Source organism: Malaclemys terrapin, chromosome 3, assembly GCF_027887155.1.
Source record: "Malaclemys terrapin pileata isolate rMalTer1 chromosome 3, rMalTer1.hap1, whole genome shotgun sequence".
NCBI lineage: Eukaryota > Metazoa > Chordata > Testudines > Emydidae > Malaclemys > Malaclemys terrapin.
The window spans coordinates 57,104,128-57,122,499 of record NC_071507.1 but is presented as its reverse complement, the minus strand read 5'-3'; the positions used below and the strand labels follow the sequence as shown (position 1 = coordinate 57,122,499).

General features: G+C 43.2%; 1 protein-coding gene across 1 annotated transcript in view; it reads left to right on the top strand.

Moving 5' to 3' along the window:
• Window positions 1-17,948, top strand: part of BABAM2 (BRISC and BRCA1 A complex member 2) — a 326,004-nt gene extending 308,056 nt beyond the window's left edge. The window contains exon 12 of the mRNA XM_054024102.1: window positions 16,321-17,948. Within this exon, the coding sequence (XP_053880077.1) occupies window positions 16,321-16,384 (64 nt within the window). The 3' untranslated portion in view covers window positions 16,385-17,948. The remainder of the gene's footprint in view (window positions 1-16,320) is intronic.
• Window positions 17,949-18,372: the final 424 nt, after the last annotated feature.

Genomic DNA, 18,372 nt, shown 5'->3' with positions numbered 1-18,372 from the left:
CTTCGCTAAAGGCTGGTATAATGTCACACTTGTATATTAAATGGATGTTCATATCTGCCATTCAGTATGTGTTACATTTCTCTTATGATCTTAGCACGTTGGTGAACTTTTTGTATTACATCATTGTTAAATGCAAAACTACTGTTTGTAGATCCTAGGGATACATACGGAAGAGTATAATCACAGGTTACAGTTCTAGCGAATGCTGTTGCAAAATGTGACCTAAATACAAATCCACTATAGGAATAAGTGTAACCATTTACTCTACAATTATAAATTCACATAGCTAATTTATATTAATTAAGCTGAATTGGATAGGGCCTGAAAGTTATTGAAATGGAGTTTAAGAAGAAACAGACATGTGAGAGAATCATTAACATTTGTCTCTTTGGCTTTGTCCTGTTATGGAAAAATGGCCACTCCTATCTTTGGGAGGGTTATGATGTGTACCTTTTACACTTCTAAGGCTTAGTTACAGGGAGTTGCACAGAAACACACAGCGCTGGTGTGGTCAGGAAAGGACAAACCCTCTTGTCAAGTGCCCAAGAACAGATTGTTGTGGGTGTCAAGCATTTTCAAAACAAGTTTTCTTTGTTTCAGAACAAGTTGCAGCAGGAACAGAAAAATACAAAGGTATCCTATAATCACCACTTTGCACTTCAAAAAGTGAATAGTTAGATTACTTTAATAGGATTTGGAGATCCTCTCTTTTAATTCTAACATGGCCATGCTGTTGACACTACTGATATATTATGATTTTATTAAGAAGTGGCAGCATAATAATTCTAGTCTGGGAGGAATAGGTGAAAAACACTAGTAAGCCTTAGGGCTCTATTCTGCCCTGATCTATGCTCTGCTTAGATCTTGCTTTCATCTAATTTATTCAGAAGAGGGTGGAGTGTGGCTCTCCCAGCTAATTTATGAAAGAATCTTCTCTAACCTGAATTGTTTCCACTCTCCCCAGTAACTGGGATATTTTGTTAAGAATCAGAAAAAAGGAGAATTTCTGACCTGAGTGCCTATTACCAAGTATGGATATATATACCAAGGTTCTTAGATACCATGGGGATGGGGTATTATAATAACCTGAATAAGAGAGAGTGAAGAAGTTGCATTAATGCAGTGTTCACGTTAAATTTACTGAGGTGTAGTTCATACTTCCCCACCACTTCCAGAGCACATAACTCAAGATCTAACTAACTTTGGTACTGTTACTAGTATAAGCTTTGTGTAAAAATAAACTTTACCTGAATAATTTCTTAAATATATTAAGTTCTGCTTTGGGTAGGTTCATCCCATCTGTTGCTGTGAACAGCATAGTGGGGAAAGGAGAGAACTCAATCAGCATTTACATTGAGTCACCCACTATGTCTTGTACATTACATCAAAGTACTGAGAATAAAGTCCCTAGTGTCTTTCCTGTAGAACTTCCTTTACAGCTTCCATGGATCTAGAGGAACTTGTGTGTGTTTTGCAACAGCAGTTCATTGGAGATGGAGAGGTGCAAACTGATTTTCATCATTTGGCACATGAAAATTTCAGCTAGAGTGAAGTTACATATAAGCAAATAGTGTTCTCTGAAAGTATCAAAGCAAATTCGGAGGTAATGTCTATGAAGGTGTGATTTAGTCTCTGTGGCTCTGATTCTCAGATGCATCCAATAATCCCTAGCTGCAGCTGGGAGTGGGGGGAGTGTATAGTCCTGGGCCAAGTCCTCAGCATAATTTGCAGCAGCCTCAATGCTGCCTTAAAGGGCATTACCTGGTAACCCCAAGGGGCTATTCAGGCAGCTGAGGATTGCCAGAGCCCAAGGGTGCCACATTTCTTTAGCATGAGCCATGAGAAGATGAAACAGAGCTCCCTGATTTTCCAGAGATCCCCATTGTTAGAGGGGAGCACACCCTCCAGCCAGATACAGCAGGTTTAAATAGGATTTGCAACAGGGACACCTCAGTTACTGGCAAATAACCCACCTTTCTCCTTTAGGCATTATCATGAGCTAATTCAGTTTAAACTAAATGGAAGGATAAACAAAAATAGATCTGTGACTAGAGTTTTTGATTTCAAAATGGCTAACTTAAAAAAATTAAGGAAATTAGGTAGGGAAGTGGATTGGACTGAAGAACTTGTGGATCTAAAGGTGGAGGAGGCCTGGAATTACTTCAAGTCAAAGTTGCAGAAACTATCAGAAGCCCGCATCCCAAGAAGGGAAAAAATTCATAGGCAGAAGTTGTAGACCAAGCTGGATGAGCAAGCATCTCAGGTGATTAAGAAAAAGCAGAAAGCCTACAAGGAGTGGAAGATGGGAGTGATCAGCAAGGAAAGCTACCTTATTGAGGTCTGAACATGTAGGGATAAAGTGAGAAAGGCCAAAAGCCATGTAGAGTTGGACCTTGCAAAGGGAATTAAAACCAATAGGAAAAGGTTCTATAGCCATATAAATAAGAAGAAAACAAAGAAAGAAGTGGGACCGCTAAACACTGAGGATGGAGTGGAGGTTAAGGATAATCTAGGCATGGCCCAATATCTAAACTAACTTTGCCTCAGTCTTTAATGAGGCTAATGAGGAGCTTAGGGATAATGGTAGGATGACAAATGGGAATGATGATATGGAGGTAGATATTACCACATCCGAGGTAAAAGCCAAACTCAAACAGCTTAATGGGACTAAATCAGGGGGCCCAGATAATCTTCATCCAAGAATATTAAAGGAACTGGCACATGAAATTGCAAGCCCATTAGCAAGAATTTTTAATGAATCTGTAAACTCAGGGGTTGTACTGTATGACTGGAGAATTGCTAATGTAGTTCCTATCTTTAAGAAAGGGGGAAAAAGTGATCCAGGCAACTACAGGCCTGTTAGTTTGACATCTGTAGTATGCAAGGTTTTGGAAAAAAAATTGAAGGAGAAAGTAGTTAAGGACATTGAGGTCAATGGTAATCGGGACAAATTGCAACATGGTTTTACAAAAGGTAGATCGTGCCAAACCAACCTGATCTCCTTCTTTGAGAAAGTAACAGATTTTTTAGACAAAGGAAATGCAGAGGATCTAATTTACCTCGATTTCAGTAAGGCATTTGATACAGTTCCACATGGGGAATTATTAGCTAAATTGGAAAAGATGGGGATCAATATGAAAATTGAAAGGTGGATAAGGAACTGGTTAAAGGGGAGACTACAACAAGTAGTACTGAAAGGTGAACTGTCAGGCTGGAGGGAGCTTACTAGTGGAGTTCCTCAGGGATCGGTTTTGGGACCAATCTTCTTTAATCTTTTTATTACTGACCTTGGCACAAAAAGTGGGAATGTGCTAATAAGGTTTGTGGATGACAAAAAGCTGGGAGGTATTGCCAATACAGAGAAGGACCGGTATCATACAGGAAGCTCTGGATGACCTTGTAAACTGGAGTAATAGTAATAGGATGAAATTTAATAGTGAAAAGTGCAAGGTCATGCATTTAGGGATTAATAACAAGAATTATTGTTATAAGCTGGGGATGCATCAGTTGGAAGAAACAGGAGGAGAAGGACCTCGGAGTATTGGTTGATCACAGAATGACTATGAGCTGCCAATGTGATATGACTCTGAAAAAAGCTAATGCGGTCTTGGGATGCATCAGGCAACGTATTGCCAGTAGAAATAAGGAGGTGTTAGTACCGTTATACAAGGCACTGGTGAGACCTCATCTGGAATACTGTGTGCAGTTCTGGTCTCCCATGTTTAAGAAGGATGAATTCAAACTGAAACAGGTACAGAGAAGGGCTGCTAGGATGATCCGAGGAATGGAAAACCTGTCTTATGAAAGGAGACTCAAAGAGCTTGGCTTGTTTAGCCTAACCAAAAGAAGGCTAAGAGATATGATTGCTCTCTATAAATATATCAGAGGGATAAATACTAGGGAGGGAGAGGAATTATTTAAGCTCAGTACCAATGTGGACACAAAAACAAATGGATATAAACTGCTCATCAGGAAGTTTAGACTTGAAATTAGATGAAGGTTTCTAACCATCAGAGGAGTGAAGTTCTGGAACAGCCTTCCAAGGGGAGCAGTGGGGGCAAAAGACATATCTGGCTTGAAGACTAAACTTGATAAGTTTATGGAGGGGATCGCATGATGGGATAGCCTAATTTGACAATTTAATTGGTCTTTGACTATTGGGGTAAATATGCCAAATAACCTGTGATGGGATGTTAGATGGGATGGGATCTGAGTTACTACAGAGAATTCTTTCCTGGGTGTCTAGCTGGTGAGTCTTGCCCACGTACTCAGGGTTTAGCTGATCGCCATATTTGGGGTCAGGAAGGAATTTTCCTCCAGGGCAGATTGGCAGAGGCCCTGGGGGGGTTTCGCCTTCCTCTGCAGCGTGGGGCACGGGTCACTTGCTGGAAGATTCTCGGCATCTTGAAATCTTTAAACCATGATTTGAGGACTTCAATGGCTCAGACACAGGTTTGATATAGGAATGGGTGGGTGAGATTCTGTAGCCTGTGTTGTGCAGGAGGTCAGACAAGATGATCATAATGATCCCTTCTGACCTTAAAGTCTATGAGTCTATGATTATCTAGCCTAGGGGAAAGGGTGTTTAAAAAAACCCAATACATGAGCTAATACATTTTTAAACAGCACTTAACTAAAATGCTTAAATGACAAGTAGTATCTAAAGGATCAAGTTTGTCCACAAAACTGGCACCAGGGAGGAATCCAAGTGGGATTAGCTGAGGCGGCCTCCAAGTAAGAAGGAACATAAATCCAGACATTTAAGGATCTAGGAGAAGGTGGTGACAACAGCTATATCTTTAGAAGATGGATCCACATTTTTTATTGGAGGGCTTTCACTTGCCATTGAAAACCAGTGCCAAGACAGACTACCATATCGATGATGAGTGCTCTGCTCTGGGTGCTGAGTTTACAGCAGGTATGGAAGAGCCTTTGCAACCATGCTTTGACCATCAAGAATTATTTCTTTTTCTTCCAGAAATAATGTCTTGAAATGTAAGGCACTGGGACAACTATAGCCTGAGTTTTTGACATAGATGAAGGATGTCAGTACAAATAGATGATTTTGAGGCTGTCAGTGTCAGAAAACTTGGCACCAAAACACTCCTGCACAAGCGAAGTTTGAAGTGCCTGTCTTTCTCCAACTTGGCTTTTTGAGTGAATTGGGAAGATGACTGACAAACGTCATGTCCCTGTCCCAGATGTGGGAAGCATAATAAATGCTGGTTGGGAAGGCACTTTGTGACTTTTTCTCTCACAGTTTGAATCCTGATTGTTCTGGGTTCAGGATCTGACATTTTGGGAACATCAAGGTGGGGAAGAGAAACGGAAACCTTTTACCAGTTCTCAACACTCTTACACACCAACCAGTAACAAGAAAACTATTAAACAATTATCTATAAGAGCAAAAGGAACAACAAGAAAAAGAGAGCGAGAAATCAGAAAGTGCATCACAATGGCAGGACTCTTTCAGCATAAGTTCCTGGGAACCCTTGTGTAATGGGAAATTACTACAGCTAAACAATTTCAAATCTAGTTTGTGGAGAGGATTTTCATTGTTGGAATCTAAAGGTCAAACAATAGCATTGCAAGTCAGTAGAAACCACCTCATGAAGGCACAGTACAATGTCAGTGCAGATTTGCTACCATTTAAACAATAAAATCCAACACTGCAACTGCATTAAAATAACGTTAAACTTAGGGTGAAATTTCACAAAAACAAGTGAATTGTGAGTCAAGTATGTTTTCAGCACCTGGCTTCCAAGCCTCTTAGATTTAGACATATATTAATATATGTAGCCTTCTTGAGACCTTGCACCACTGTCAGGGTTTTAAAGGACTGGAAGAACATATAAACACTGAGTGGTCTGATTCTTCCTTTTCTCAGATATTTACTATGTGCAATAGCGAAACTTTCTTTTTAGTGGATAGTAAGGTCAAGGAAAGATAAGTGCTCTACTCTCAGTGGTGTCCTTGAGCATAGCACTTGCAATTCAGTGTACGCTATTATCAACACGTATTGGTTAAATACAGAGAATGTGTGTTGTTTTCTGAAGTGCTAAAGAAAAATTGCCATAGAAACCCAATGACTTACACCTTGAACTTGGAAAATGACCATTTGAAGAAACAAAAACAAAAGATTCTTGCAGCAAGACACTTATCAAAGAGCTAGACATCTGCCTGTGCGATGATACACACCCATTCTGAGCAGCAAAGATAGCAAACCCCTTATACTCAGGGCATGTCTACACTGGCAGTTACAGCGCCAGCAGTTACATCGCCACTCAGAGAACACTGAAGGGAAACTGTTCTTGTGTGTTCACACACTGTCAGCTGCCTGCGCAATAGCGTGTTCGCACTTGCAGCGGTATTCGGAGCAGTGCGCTCTGGGCAGCTATCCCTCATTGCATTTCTTTCTCTTTTGCCACTAAGAGTTGTGGGAAGAAAGAAAGGTCGCATCCTGGGTCCTGTCCCAATACCCTGTGATGCATTGCTTCGCATCCCAGCAATCCCTGTGCTTCCATCCGCATTTAGCGCTATCTTTCAATATTTTGTGTACTGCGCACCCTGCCTCTTCGGGCTGCAGGAATGGATCCCAAGCTGTTGACCAGTATGCTTCTCGCTCTCACTAACATGTCACGAGTAGCAGTAGAGCTCGACATTGATCTCACCACGCATAGTAGCTACGACACAAGATTGCTTGTGGCATTCACGGAGGTGCTGACCACAGTGGAACGCTGCTTTTGGGCTTGGGAAATAAGCACTGAGTGGTGGGATCACATTATGATGCATGTCTGGGATGACAAGCAGTGACTGAAGATCTTTAGGATGAGGAAAGCCACATTCATGGGACTCTGTGATGAGATTGCCCCAGCCCTGCAGCTCTGCGAAGACATGAGAATGAGAGCGGCCCTGCCATCGGAAAACCGTGTGGCGATTGCACTGTGGAAGCTGGCTACTCCAGACTGCTTCCGATTAGTCACTAATCAGTTCAGAGTGGGAAAGTCGACCATTGGATTCGTGTTGATGGAAGTGTGCAGGGCCATTAATCTCATCATGCTCCGAAAGACCGTGAGCTTCCCTAACTGTGGAGGGACGATAGATGACACGCATATTCCAATTCTGGCACCAGACCACCTAACCACCGAGTACATTAATCGGAAGGGGTATTTCTCTATGGTTCTCCAGGCACTTGTGGATCATCGTGGGCATATCACGGACATTAAAGCAGGCTGGTCTGGAAAGGTGCATGACGCACGCATCTTTCGGAACACTGGCCTGTTCAGGAAGCTGCAAGCAGGGACTTTCTTCCCAGAAGAGAAGATCACCATAGGGGAAGTTGAAATGCCCATTGTGATCTTAGGAGACCCTGCCTGTCCCTTAATGCCGTGGCTTATGAAGCCATACACGGGGCAACTTGACAGCAGCAAAGAGCAGTTCAACAACAGGCTGAGCAAGTGCAGAATGACTGTTGAGTGTGCTTTTGGCCATTTAAAGGCCCGCTGACGCTGCCTCTATGGGAAGCTGGACCTGGCCGATGACAATATTCCTATGCTTATAGCAGTGTGCCTCACACTCAATCATATTTGTGAAGAGAAGGGTGAAAGGTTCATTCAGGGCTGAATCGCAGAGGCACAGCACCTGGAGGCTGAGTTTGAACAGCCAGAGACCAGTGCTATTAGGGGGGCACAGCGCAGGGCCATAGGGATCAGGGATGCCTTGAGGCAGCAATTTGAAGCTGAAAACCACTAATATTTGTTGCTATGCTCGGGAGAGCAGTGCTTGTAATGCTAGGAGGTGATTGTGATTGGTGCAGACGATGCAATATGAAGATTTAACATAATTGTCTGTTGCTTTGTAGGGCTCTGTTTGCTTTCAGTTAATAGAATAAAGATTTCTTTCTTACCAACACAATTTTTTTTATTAAAAAACAACAACCAGAAGAGAGAGTCAAACAAAAAAAAATCCATCAGTAGTGAGGGGGATGGGGGAAGGGAAGGTCCCAGGAGGAGGTGGAGTCCCGGGATGGCTAAAGATTTGTGTATGCCCAGGGATCATATCCAGCCTTCTCCTTTGGAGTACAAGGCAGTGGCTACTGTACTTCAGCAGGGCCAAATTGCAGAGTGATGGGTGTTGAGTGCAGTGGGTACTGGGAGTCCGCAGTGCTGGACTGAGACGGAGCAGGAGTGCAATGCAGCAGGTACAGACTGGGGTCAGGAGGTTGATAAGAGTGTGTTGGCGGTGCCTGGGGGAAGCATGGGAAAGAGTATTGCGACAGCGGCTGCAGGGGAGGGCGGGTGCGAAGCTGCTCGGTTTGCAGTGCTAGTATCGCCTGGAGCATGGCTGCTTGGCACTCCATAACATTTAAGAGTCTCTCCATGGCTTCATTCTGGCATAACGCATTCTCCTTTCGGTCCCTTTTCTTGCTGTCCTGCCGCTCCTTCAATTCCTGTTTCTCGGCAGCGGAGTGCATCATAACTTCATGCAGAAAGTCCTCTTCAGTTCCTCTTGGCTGCTTTCTAATTCTGCACAGCCATTCAGCCGCTGATAACAAAGAGGGAGGTTGGGCTCCTAAGGTCATCTCTGTGAAGTTTAAACGCAACATTTTACAGAAGCAGTATTGTTTGCAATACATAGAACATTGATTCAGTGATTTAAAACACAACCAGTACTCACACACCTTTCTCTAACTGGCTGACCCCAGGCAAGCACACATGAAGCACATGCCCCCCAAAATGGTGAGTAGCCACAGGGGAAACCAGTGTTTCCAGACCCTACTGTACACTGGGCATGTGGCTCTTGGGGAGAGCCATCACTGTAGGGGGGGGCCTGATAATCATTCCTGTCCCCACACTTTCCACAGGAGGTGATCATTATGGAAGATATCTCACCACTGAGGGTGAGCAGGAACTCAAGGGACGGTCTTCTCCAAGACTGCGGCTTCCACCCTGGCCCCTATGCAGCTTGCCTGTGTGCAGCAATGGTCCTCCACCCCTATGACAGCAGAGTGGTGCGGGAAAGTTACCGTTAATGGGGCAAGATACAAAGCAGCTCTGCCAAAGAACCTGCGGCAGCAGATTGCCCAGTATGTCCATGTAGTTTCCTGGAGATCTCTGAGGCAGATTCCTGTGAAGTGAGGGAGTCAATCAACATCCTGTTCCGCTGCTCAGACTAGGCATGTGGTGAGAGACAAGCCTGCTTTCTGCAACCCTCCTGCCCCCAACAACTTGCTTCAGCGATTCCCCAAATCATATCCACTTACCAGGGGCCTCCTCTCCTGTTTGCGCTTCACCAACATCTAACAGCTGTGACTGGCTAGCCTCCTCCAGGGTAGAAAAGAGCTCCTAACTGCATGCATCTCTGACCTCCGAGTCATCCTCTGCCTCTGAGTCCCCCTCCACATCCTCATCCAAGATTTCTCCTCCTGGCTCGGTCCACTCTTGACTGGCACGCGAGCCAACGAAGTTTCCGCAGGGGACTTTGCAGTGGAGGTGGGGTCACCACCGAGTATCGCATCCAGCTCTTTGTAGAACTGGCAGCTCATGGGCACAGCACCAGGGCGGCGGTTTGCCTCCCACACCTTGTGTTAGGCGTTCCGCGGCTCCTTCACTTTGACCCTGCACTGTAGTGTGTCCCAGTCATGGCCCCTTTCTGTCGTGGATTGTGAAATCTGTCCGTAGGTATCATAATTCCTATGGCTGGAGCGCAGCTGGGATTGGACAGCGTTCTCTCCCCAAATGCTGATGAGGTCCAGCAGCTCGGCATTGCTCCAAGCTGGGGATTGCCTGGTGTGTGGAGCAGGCATGGCCATCTAGAAAGATGTGTTGAGACCACTGCACGCATCACCGAGCAAACAGAAAGGGGACTTTCAAAATTCCAAAGAATTTACAGGGTGGGGAATGACGGTTGGTCACCTGAGGGCAGCGCAGTAGAGTTCAAACTGATGTCCAGATTGGCGAGAACAGGCATTGTGGGACACCTCCAGGAGACCAATCACAGCGCTGTAATCAATCACGGTGTCTATACTGACACCGCAGCATTGTAGCCCCGGCGCAGAAAGCTGGACGCCTCTCATCGGGGGGTTCTTTACAGCGCTGCAACTGCATGGTTTCTGATCACTAAGTGGCTTGGCAGTGTGTACACCTCGGGAGTTACAACGCAGAAAGCTGCTTTACTGCGCAGAAACTTGCCAGTGTAGACAGGGCCTCATTGTCAGCTAAGACATAAACAGTTGTGAGGGGGTTGCAAAGGCATCGTGTTCAGCACCTGGGTGAGAGGCTTTTGCACACAGGAGTTTTGCTGCACTCCAGGGAGTGTTGCAGCCAGTTCTCCTTAGCTTGCTGTCATATCATTGTGATATAGGGCCATTTGAGGGGAAGGAAGTAAAGCAGAGAAATGAAGGGACCTCGGCATTTCCCAAAAGGAAAAAAAAGTCAACCAAAAATTGACAACATCTCTCCAGTCCCAAAGTGGTACAAGGCAGAGATGCCACAAACCAAGCAGCATCAGAGCAGGCTTCCCAATCCTCATTGTGTCTCAACAGGTACCTGGAAGACTGCATTATTTTTAACACCCTCTTGTCTGGAATCGAAAGACTTGCATGGTGGGAGATGGGATTTTAAAACACTTTTGAGATGTTTAGTTGTATCAGAGGGTAAAGTATTGTAAAAATAAAAATGTGGTTTCTAATTGCTAAGAAATATTTTGCCCAGTGTTCTGTGGCGTAGCACTATTCGAGTTCTAAATTGCTGAGAGCATTAAGTCATTCAGTATGAATGGAGTTAAATGAATGGATATTGTGAGAAATTAATCATTGCTTGAAGTTTTTGGTTACATATGCGGCGGGGTGTACAAGATGCAAGTATGTATATGGTTGTATATCATTTTTAAACTCAGATCTAAATAAGAGAAACTTTATTCAGTATGATGAAAGCCATTTTCCATCTCTTCTGCAGAAGAATGTAGACTAGCACAGCCTCTTTGTTTCTCTTTAGAATTACTTGGCCTTGTTTCTCTTGGAGTTATTCTTTCCCATAGTCATCCTCAGCCTGATGTAGGGCAATGTCCTCTTCAGCTCTAGTCTTTTTCTCCTGTCACAAAAGGCTGGGGGAATCTCACCACACTGCACCAGTGCCAGCATACAAATTCATGAAATGGCTTTGTTTTCTTAGCCAGTAACAACTCCACGATTCTGGTCCCTCCAATTAATAATCTCCAGAAATGAGCAAAAATCAAAATTTCCATCTCAGATGAAATTTTAATATTTTAATATTTGTTTTGGCCCAAATTGGGATGAAAACCTGATATATTGAAAGTATTCATGGGACAAAAAGTGCTACAAAGGTTTTGTTTTGAGCCAGTTCAATATTAAACTGCATCTGCTGGTGGTGCTGTACCAGTTCATGGAGGTGTAGTTTGGGTGCCTCGTGCAGTTATTCTTTCCTAAGGGCAAGGGCCCCTGGCTGGATTACATCTTCCGTGATGCATCACAGTCATGTGACTCCCATAATGCACTGTGTAGCTCAGAGGGGAGACTACAGTGGATTGTGGGAGCCTGGCCCATAATAGAGAATGGGACCATAAAACACCTGGACTACAACTCCCATAAGGCACTTTGGCACTTCAGGCAGATAAAGTTTACTGTCAAACTGATTTGAAACAAAACATTTTTCAGTGCAGCAAACCAAAATGTTTCATTTCAGGACAAATTGAGTTGAAACAAAATATTTTGTTTTCATTTGCCATTGGGAAAAATCAAAGAATTTCAGCAAAATTAAAAATTTCAGTGTTCAAACACTGCAAAAAATATTTTGATAGAAAATTCCCAACCAGCTCTAATAATCTGAGTCATTTGACTTCTTTCTATCCTCCTCTCCCCATATGGAGGCTCCAGACCAGGGGTGGGCAAACCACGGCCTGTGGGCCGCTTTAAGCTGGCCCATGAGCTCTCGCTGAGGAGCAGGGTCTGGGGCTTGCCCCGCACCACGCAGCTCAGCCCCACTCCGGGCAGGGCACCGGGTCGGGGGCCACACCACGCAGCTCGGCCCCACTGCAGTGCTCCAGCCAGGGCGCATGGTCGGGGTCGCACCAAGCGGTTCCCAGAAGCCATGGTATGGCCCCGCTCTAGCCGGGGCGCAGGGTCGGAGCCCGCTCCACACTGCTCCCAGAAGCCGTGGCATGGCTTCGCTCTGGCTTCTAAGGGCTCTAATGGGAGCTGCAGGGATGGTGCCTGTGGATGGGGCAGCGTGCAGAGCCGCCTGGCCGCGCCTCCACGTAGGAGCCGGAGAAGGGACATGCCACTGCTTCTGGGAGCCGCTTGAGATAAGCGCCGCTTAGAGCTTGCACTCCTGAGCCTCTCCCCATGCCCCAACCCCCTACCCCAGCCCTGATCCTCCTCCCACTCTCCAAACCCCTCGATCCCAGCCCGGAGCACCCTGCTGCACCCCAAACCTCTCATCCCCAGCCCCACCCCAGAGCCTGCACCCCGCAGCTGGAACCTGCACTCCTTCTCGCACCCCTGCCCCAGTCTTGATCCCCCTCCCACCCTCTGAACCCCTCAGTTCCAGCCCAGAGCACCCTCCTACCCCCCAGAGCCCTCAGCCCCAACCCCAATTTTTTGAGCATTCATGGTCCGCCATACAATTTCTATTCCCTGATGTGGCCCTCAGGCCAAAAAGTTTGCCCACCCCTGCTCTAGACAATTCCTGTCACTTCTCGGACATTTCTAAAGTTTGGCATTTCCTCTCTGTCCCCACCAGTAAAACACGGATTTACACAATGACACACTCTTACCTGAATTGCCCCTTTTTCATTTCCCTTTCTCTCATCCCCAGTCTGTCCAACATGCTGCAGCTAAAATAATTGTCTGAACATGTAACCTGGCTGCAGTTCTTTGTATGTCCCCTGTTTCTTTCTGCAGCCATCCAGTAAGTGTGTTGAATAATCATTATTTTAAGTCTTCCATAATGTCTTGCATCTTGCACCAAGATGGGAAAACTCATCCTGGGTAATTGTCTTTGATATTACCTGCACCTCATCCTGGGCAAGACAACAAATGACAAAGTAGAAACCTAAACATGTGGCTTAAGAATTGCAAAGGAAGAATAGGTATTTAATTTTATGAAGTATGACATTCATTTCTGGAAAAACAACAAGGAGTCCGATGGCACCTTAAAGACTAACAGATTTATTTGGGCATAAGCTTTCGTGGGTAAAAAAACCACTTCTTCAGATGCATGGAATGAAAATTACAGATGCAGGCATTATATAATGACACATGAAGAGAAGGGAGTTACCTCACAAGTGGAGAACCAGTGTTGACAGGGTCAATTCAATCAGGGTGGATGTAGTCCACTCCCAATAATAGATGAGGAGGTGTCAATTCCAGGAGAGGAAAAGCTGCTTCTGTAATGAGCCAGCCACTCCCAGTCCCTATTCAAGCTCAGATTAATGGTGTTAAATTTGCAAATGAATTTTAGTTCTGCTGTTTCTCTTTGAAGTCTGTTTCTGAAGTTTTTTTGTTCAATGATAGTGACTTTTAAATCTGTAATAGAATGACCAGGGAGATTGAAGTGTTCACTTACTGGCTTTAGTATGTTACCATTCCTGATGTCCGATTTGTGTCTATTTATTCTCTTACGTATTCATTTTTGGGTACATGGAACCCTTAGAAGAGCAATTAATTTAATCTGAACTAACAATAGAGTAATGTGCTTGCTGAAATAGTACTATAGAATCACACTGTAAGGAGGAATTTAAATTAGTATTGCAGCAGCACAGACAAGCACACAAGAGTGAAAAGAAAGGATATTGTAGATGTAGATGAAGATAGCATGGAGTGGTTTGAGCATTGGCCTGCTAAACCCAGGGTTGTGAGTTCAATCCTTGAGGGGGCCACTTAGGGATCTGGGGATTGGTCTTGCTTTGAGCAGGGCTTGGACTAGATAATCTCCTGAGGTCCCTTCCAACCCAGATATTCTATTCTAAGATTTAATTTGGGAATCATGCCACAGCAGAAAGCTGACTGAAAGGTGATACGTATTTGTGGTGTTAATATAACAGGGAAGAGAAATATAGATGGATGTTTCAGAAATGGAACTAAATATAGAAATACTCTCTCACACATCCAACTTAACAAAAATGAACTTTCTTGCCATTTAGGAAAATATATGTGGCTTTTTGAGAGACTATTGAAACTAGAAGTCAAGAGGAAAGGAGCAGGCATAAGAGGAGAGTCTCCAGAGGGGAAGAAAGCAAGCAATTTAAAATAAGCATGTAGAGGAAATATAATTAAACATTAAGACAAATAACGCAAGGAGAAATGCTAAGAGGATAACAGAGATACTATGGTTGACCAAATATAAGGGAAATTCCCATATGTGGCAGAATGTTGCAGAGCTAGTCATGATATACTCCAGTAGGCCACATTTTCAAATGTTTACTACAAAAATCTAAGTGCAAACCACATATCTTCTTGTACAAATCAGATGATAACACACACACTTAGCTGGTATAGCCATACTGATGTGAAGTCAATTTAGTGAGCACAGTTTCAGAGTCCATCTCTTCCAAAATTTGGTCCACAAAATCAGGAGCTTTTGTGTATTCAGTAAAGGATACATACTGGTTTACTATTTCGTGCGTGCGCTCGCTCTCTCTCTCTCTCTCTCTCTCTCTCTCTGTTTCCATTATCATTCTTAGGCTCAAGGTGTGATCTCAGATTCCCTAAGGCATCCTGCAGTATTCTTATCTTGCACTATTCATCTGGCCTTTGGCCAGTATTCTCATACAGCCTTACAAATTTTATGCAAGTTGATTGTCATTGTCTTCTAATGAGCTTAGCAGGCATATTGCCACAAAGAGGAGAGGAGCTTTCCCTTTTTTGATCTTACGGTATTTTCAGTCTCAGTCATGATCAGGAGTAATTATTCAGTAGCAGCAAGAAATTCTATCCAGTTTATGAAATTAGATCTCTTGATTGATTGTGGAGATTCAGCATATCCATTTGTCTGATGCGATATCTGGAATTCTCGGCATGCATTATTACCATAGCAGTAGATATAAGTAATGCAGTGAACATAATTTACAAGTATCCTCATTTCAGAAATTACAAAGAAATACTCTGTGAGAAAATATAAATATGGATTGTAAAGCAGATTTAAAACAAAAGCTAGAAAAATGAAGAGTTCACAATATAGAGAGTAGTAGGTGAAAGTCACAAGTGGCAGATAAAAGATCTTGAGGAGCCTATAATTGCAGAAGTGGACACATTTTGCTGTTAGTACAGAGTCCCAACGGTACAATATAAACCAACTTGCAGTGATCAGGATGGATTCATTCTGTGGGTTGATAAAGTGACTCAGTAAGCTCATCATAGAGAAGACAGTGATACTAAGGTCCAGAATACATAAAGTACACCCCCATTTACAAAATGATTTGTCTTTATTCCAAACTTTCCCTCAGAAAGGTTTTTTTTTTTTTTTTTAAACCAATTAGCAAGCAAGGAATTACTGCTCATCCATTTAATTTATTCACCACAGAGAATTAACTAATGCTTTTATAAACTGTTCTACTACTGTCAACACTGACCCTGTATTTCATAAATGTTCCTGGAAGAAGGCAGATCAAGGGCTTATCCATTGCCAGTATTCTCACTTTCCCAGCTGATTGTGCAATTCCACTGAGTGATTGTGGTGCTATATTTGAAGCTTTTTCAAAAGCTGAGTAAATCCAGTTATCCCAGAAGTGTGGTGAGCATCAAGTATATAACAGATGCCAAGTTTGTAATGCTGTAGCAAATAGTTTAACCTTTCCTTTCACACTGTTTCTCACTCAGAGAGCCCAACACTGTTTATCTCTGTACCTGATATACTGTTGTACCTAGACTAAAGGAATTAGAATACAAATTAAGGGAAGAAAAGAGAACAATTGCCAATGATTCACGAAAGCTATCCACAAAATATTTTTCCCTGCAAAACATAGTTTTGGAATGTATAAAATGTTGAATACGCATCAGACAAAGTTATGCTGACACTACAAGACGACATTGGTACTGATCACATTAGCAGTGCTGCATATGATTGTGGTCAGTTCATCAAAGGAAGTAACACTACTGAAATTAAAAAGATTGAAGCACAAGAATCACCAAAAATACACTGTAGAATTTTGAGAATCAGGCCTCTTATTTATGTGACTAAATATGGACATAGGCAGCTAACTTCAGGCTCCCATTTTTTAAAAATCTTGGCTGTAGGTACCACGCACACATGATTGTTCTGAGTTTGTTCTTTGCTAACCACAAACTTTCTTTTTCCCCACTAGGGCTTATTTCAAAACGTTTGTCCCTCAGTTCCAAGAGGCAGCTTTTGCCAATGGAAAGCTGTAGGAAACACCAGGTCTGGAGAAGATGCCAGACAGATTCTTACATCCACATGCATGTCAGCCCCAAGAGGACTTCCTGGAAGTGGGTTGGAATCTCTTATTTTTTTATACTTTTTGCCTCTGGAATAGCTTTGATCACCACAGACTTCATTAAGTCTATAAAACAAGGACCTCGGCTGGCTAATTCTAAACTGAATATTTGATACTCCTTCTCCAATCCTCTCCTACCACTATCATTTCCTTTTATAGTCACTGGATTAAATTAAAACCTTAGTGTTTAGATGTGATACCATTTCCCTGTGACAACAATGTTTAATGCGATGCCTTGTTTCAGAAATGCTTGTCTTTCAGGTGTTGTTAAGAAGTGATTGTTTTCATACCAGTATTCTGTTGTTCTGAACCTTTGTATATTTTCAGCATATCCTAATAATAGATAAAGCTGCCATACTTACCAGAAATGCCTAATGGACTATATAATGCCATATTCTGCCTCTGACATTTGCCTATATTTATGGTTCTTATTGACACATGTATGAGTCGCAATATTTAACTGCTCAGTGCCTTTCAGGTGCATCTGATGTTGACATGGCAGTATTTTTTTAATATCTCAGTTGAAAACTCATCATGAGTTGAATTCAGTGTCTTTATAATCTAGTTTATTTCAGGTATTACAACTTATGGTGACTTTCTAATTGATGTCAGTTGCTGTTACTGAGAAAGGTCTATCGTCTTAGTATCAACTGTTCAAGTAACCAGTTGTGTAAATTGAGGAGACAAAATAGAGCTCCTGCATAGTCCCACAACTCTATCAAGTAACGTAAATACCACTAATGAAACAGGCCTTTAACAAGGAATTACTGGAGTCTTTGAAGGCAACAAATACAATAATTTAGGGAAGCACATTTATTTAACCTAAAATTTATTTAACCTAAAATGCAGTTTTAGTAAGCACATATATTTAAAGAATTGATGAGAAGACATAATGGGATGCATCAGTTTTTCTAATGCTGTAATGGTAAATGAAGAATCCCAGCCACTCATCTTCCCCTTCTTGTGATATGTTATAGCAGGCCATATATAGCTGACTCTTAGTGGTGTCACTTCCCAAATTAAATTGTAGATAGACCAGGGTACTTTCCAACATGGAATAAAGTTTGTGTGTTGTTATAAATGGAATACAGAAAAAGTACCGTCTGCTAAGTGTTAGGGAACTGGACTGATGAGCTGTTCTGAAGACATAATAGTGAAAAGTAATATATCACTATTTCTGCTAATGTTATGAAATATGTATACAAATTTTAATTGATTGGCAGTATTGCCCCAATCTCCTTGTAACTTTGGATTTTTAGAGAAAAGTATTGTCTACTAGAAGAACTGTGTGTCCAAGGAACAAGTGTGATCCTTATAAATTAAATTTTCTTAATTAATACATTATATTAGTCTAGTTTCCCTGAGAAACTACCAACCTTCTAGCAAATTCTATTTTTTTAAAATAATCATATACTGTCGAAAATCAAAGTCAGTTAGGAGTTGAAGACCAAGTTGAAGTCAAATCATAGGCCTTATTTAGGGTTACCATATTTAAACATTAAAAAAAGAGGACACTCCATGGGTCCCCGGCACCGCCCCTTCCCCAAAGTCCCCGCCCCCTCCCCTGAGCGCCCCGCATTCCCCCTCCTCCCTCCCAGCCACGCGAAACAGCTGCCCAAGCACTACCAGCTTCACAGTTTGCCAGGTAGCCTCCAGACCCTGTGCCCCCGGCCGGGCACTGCCCCTCCCAGGCTCCAGCTGCGCTGGGGAAGCCGGTAACACTCAGGCAGCTCAGCTCTTCAGCTACACAAAGCTGAGGTGTCTTGGGGGAGCAGCAGCAACTGCTGCCGCCGCCGCGGAGGAATCCACCTGCAGCTCGCAGTCTGCTGGAGCCACTCTAAGGTAAGCAGGGGACTGGGACAGGGATGCCGGCAAAACAAAGCTGCGAGTATTTTCCCAGAC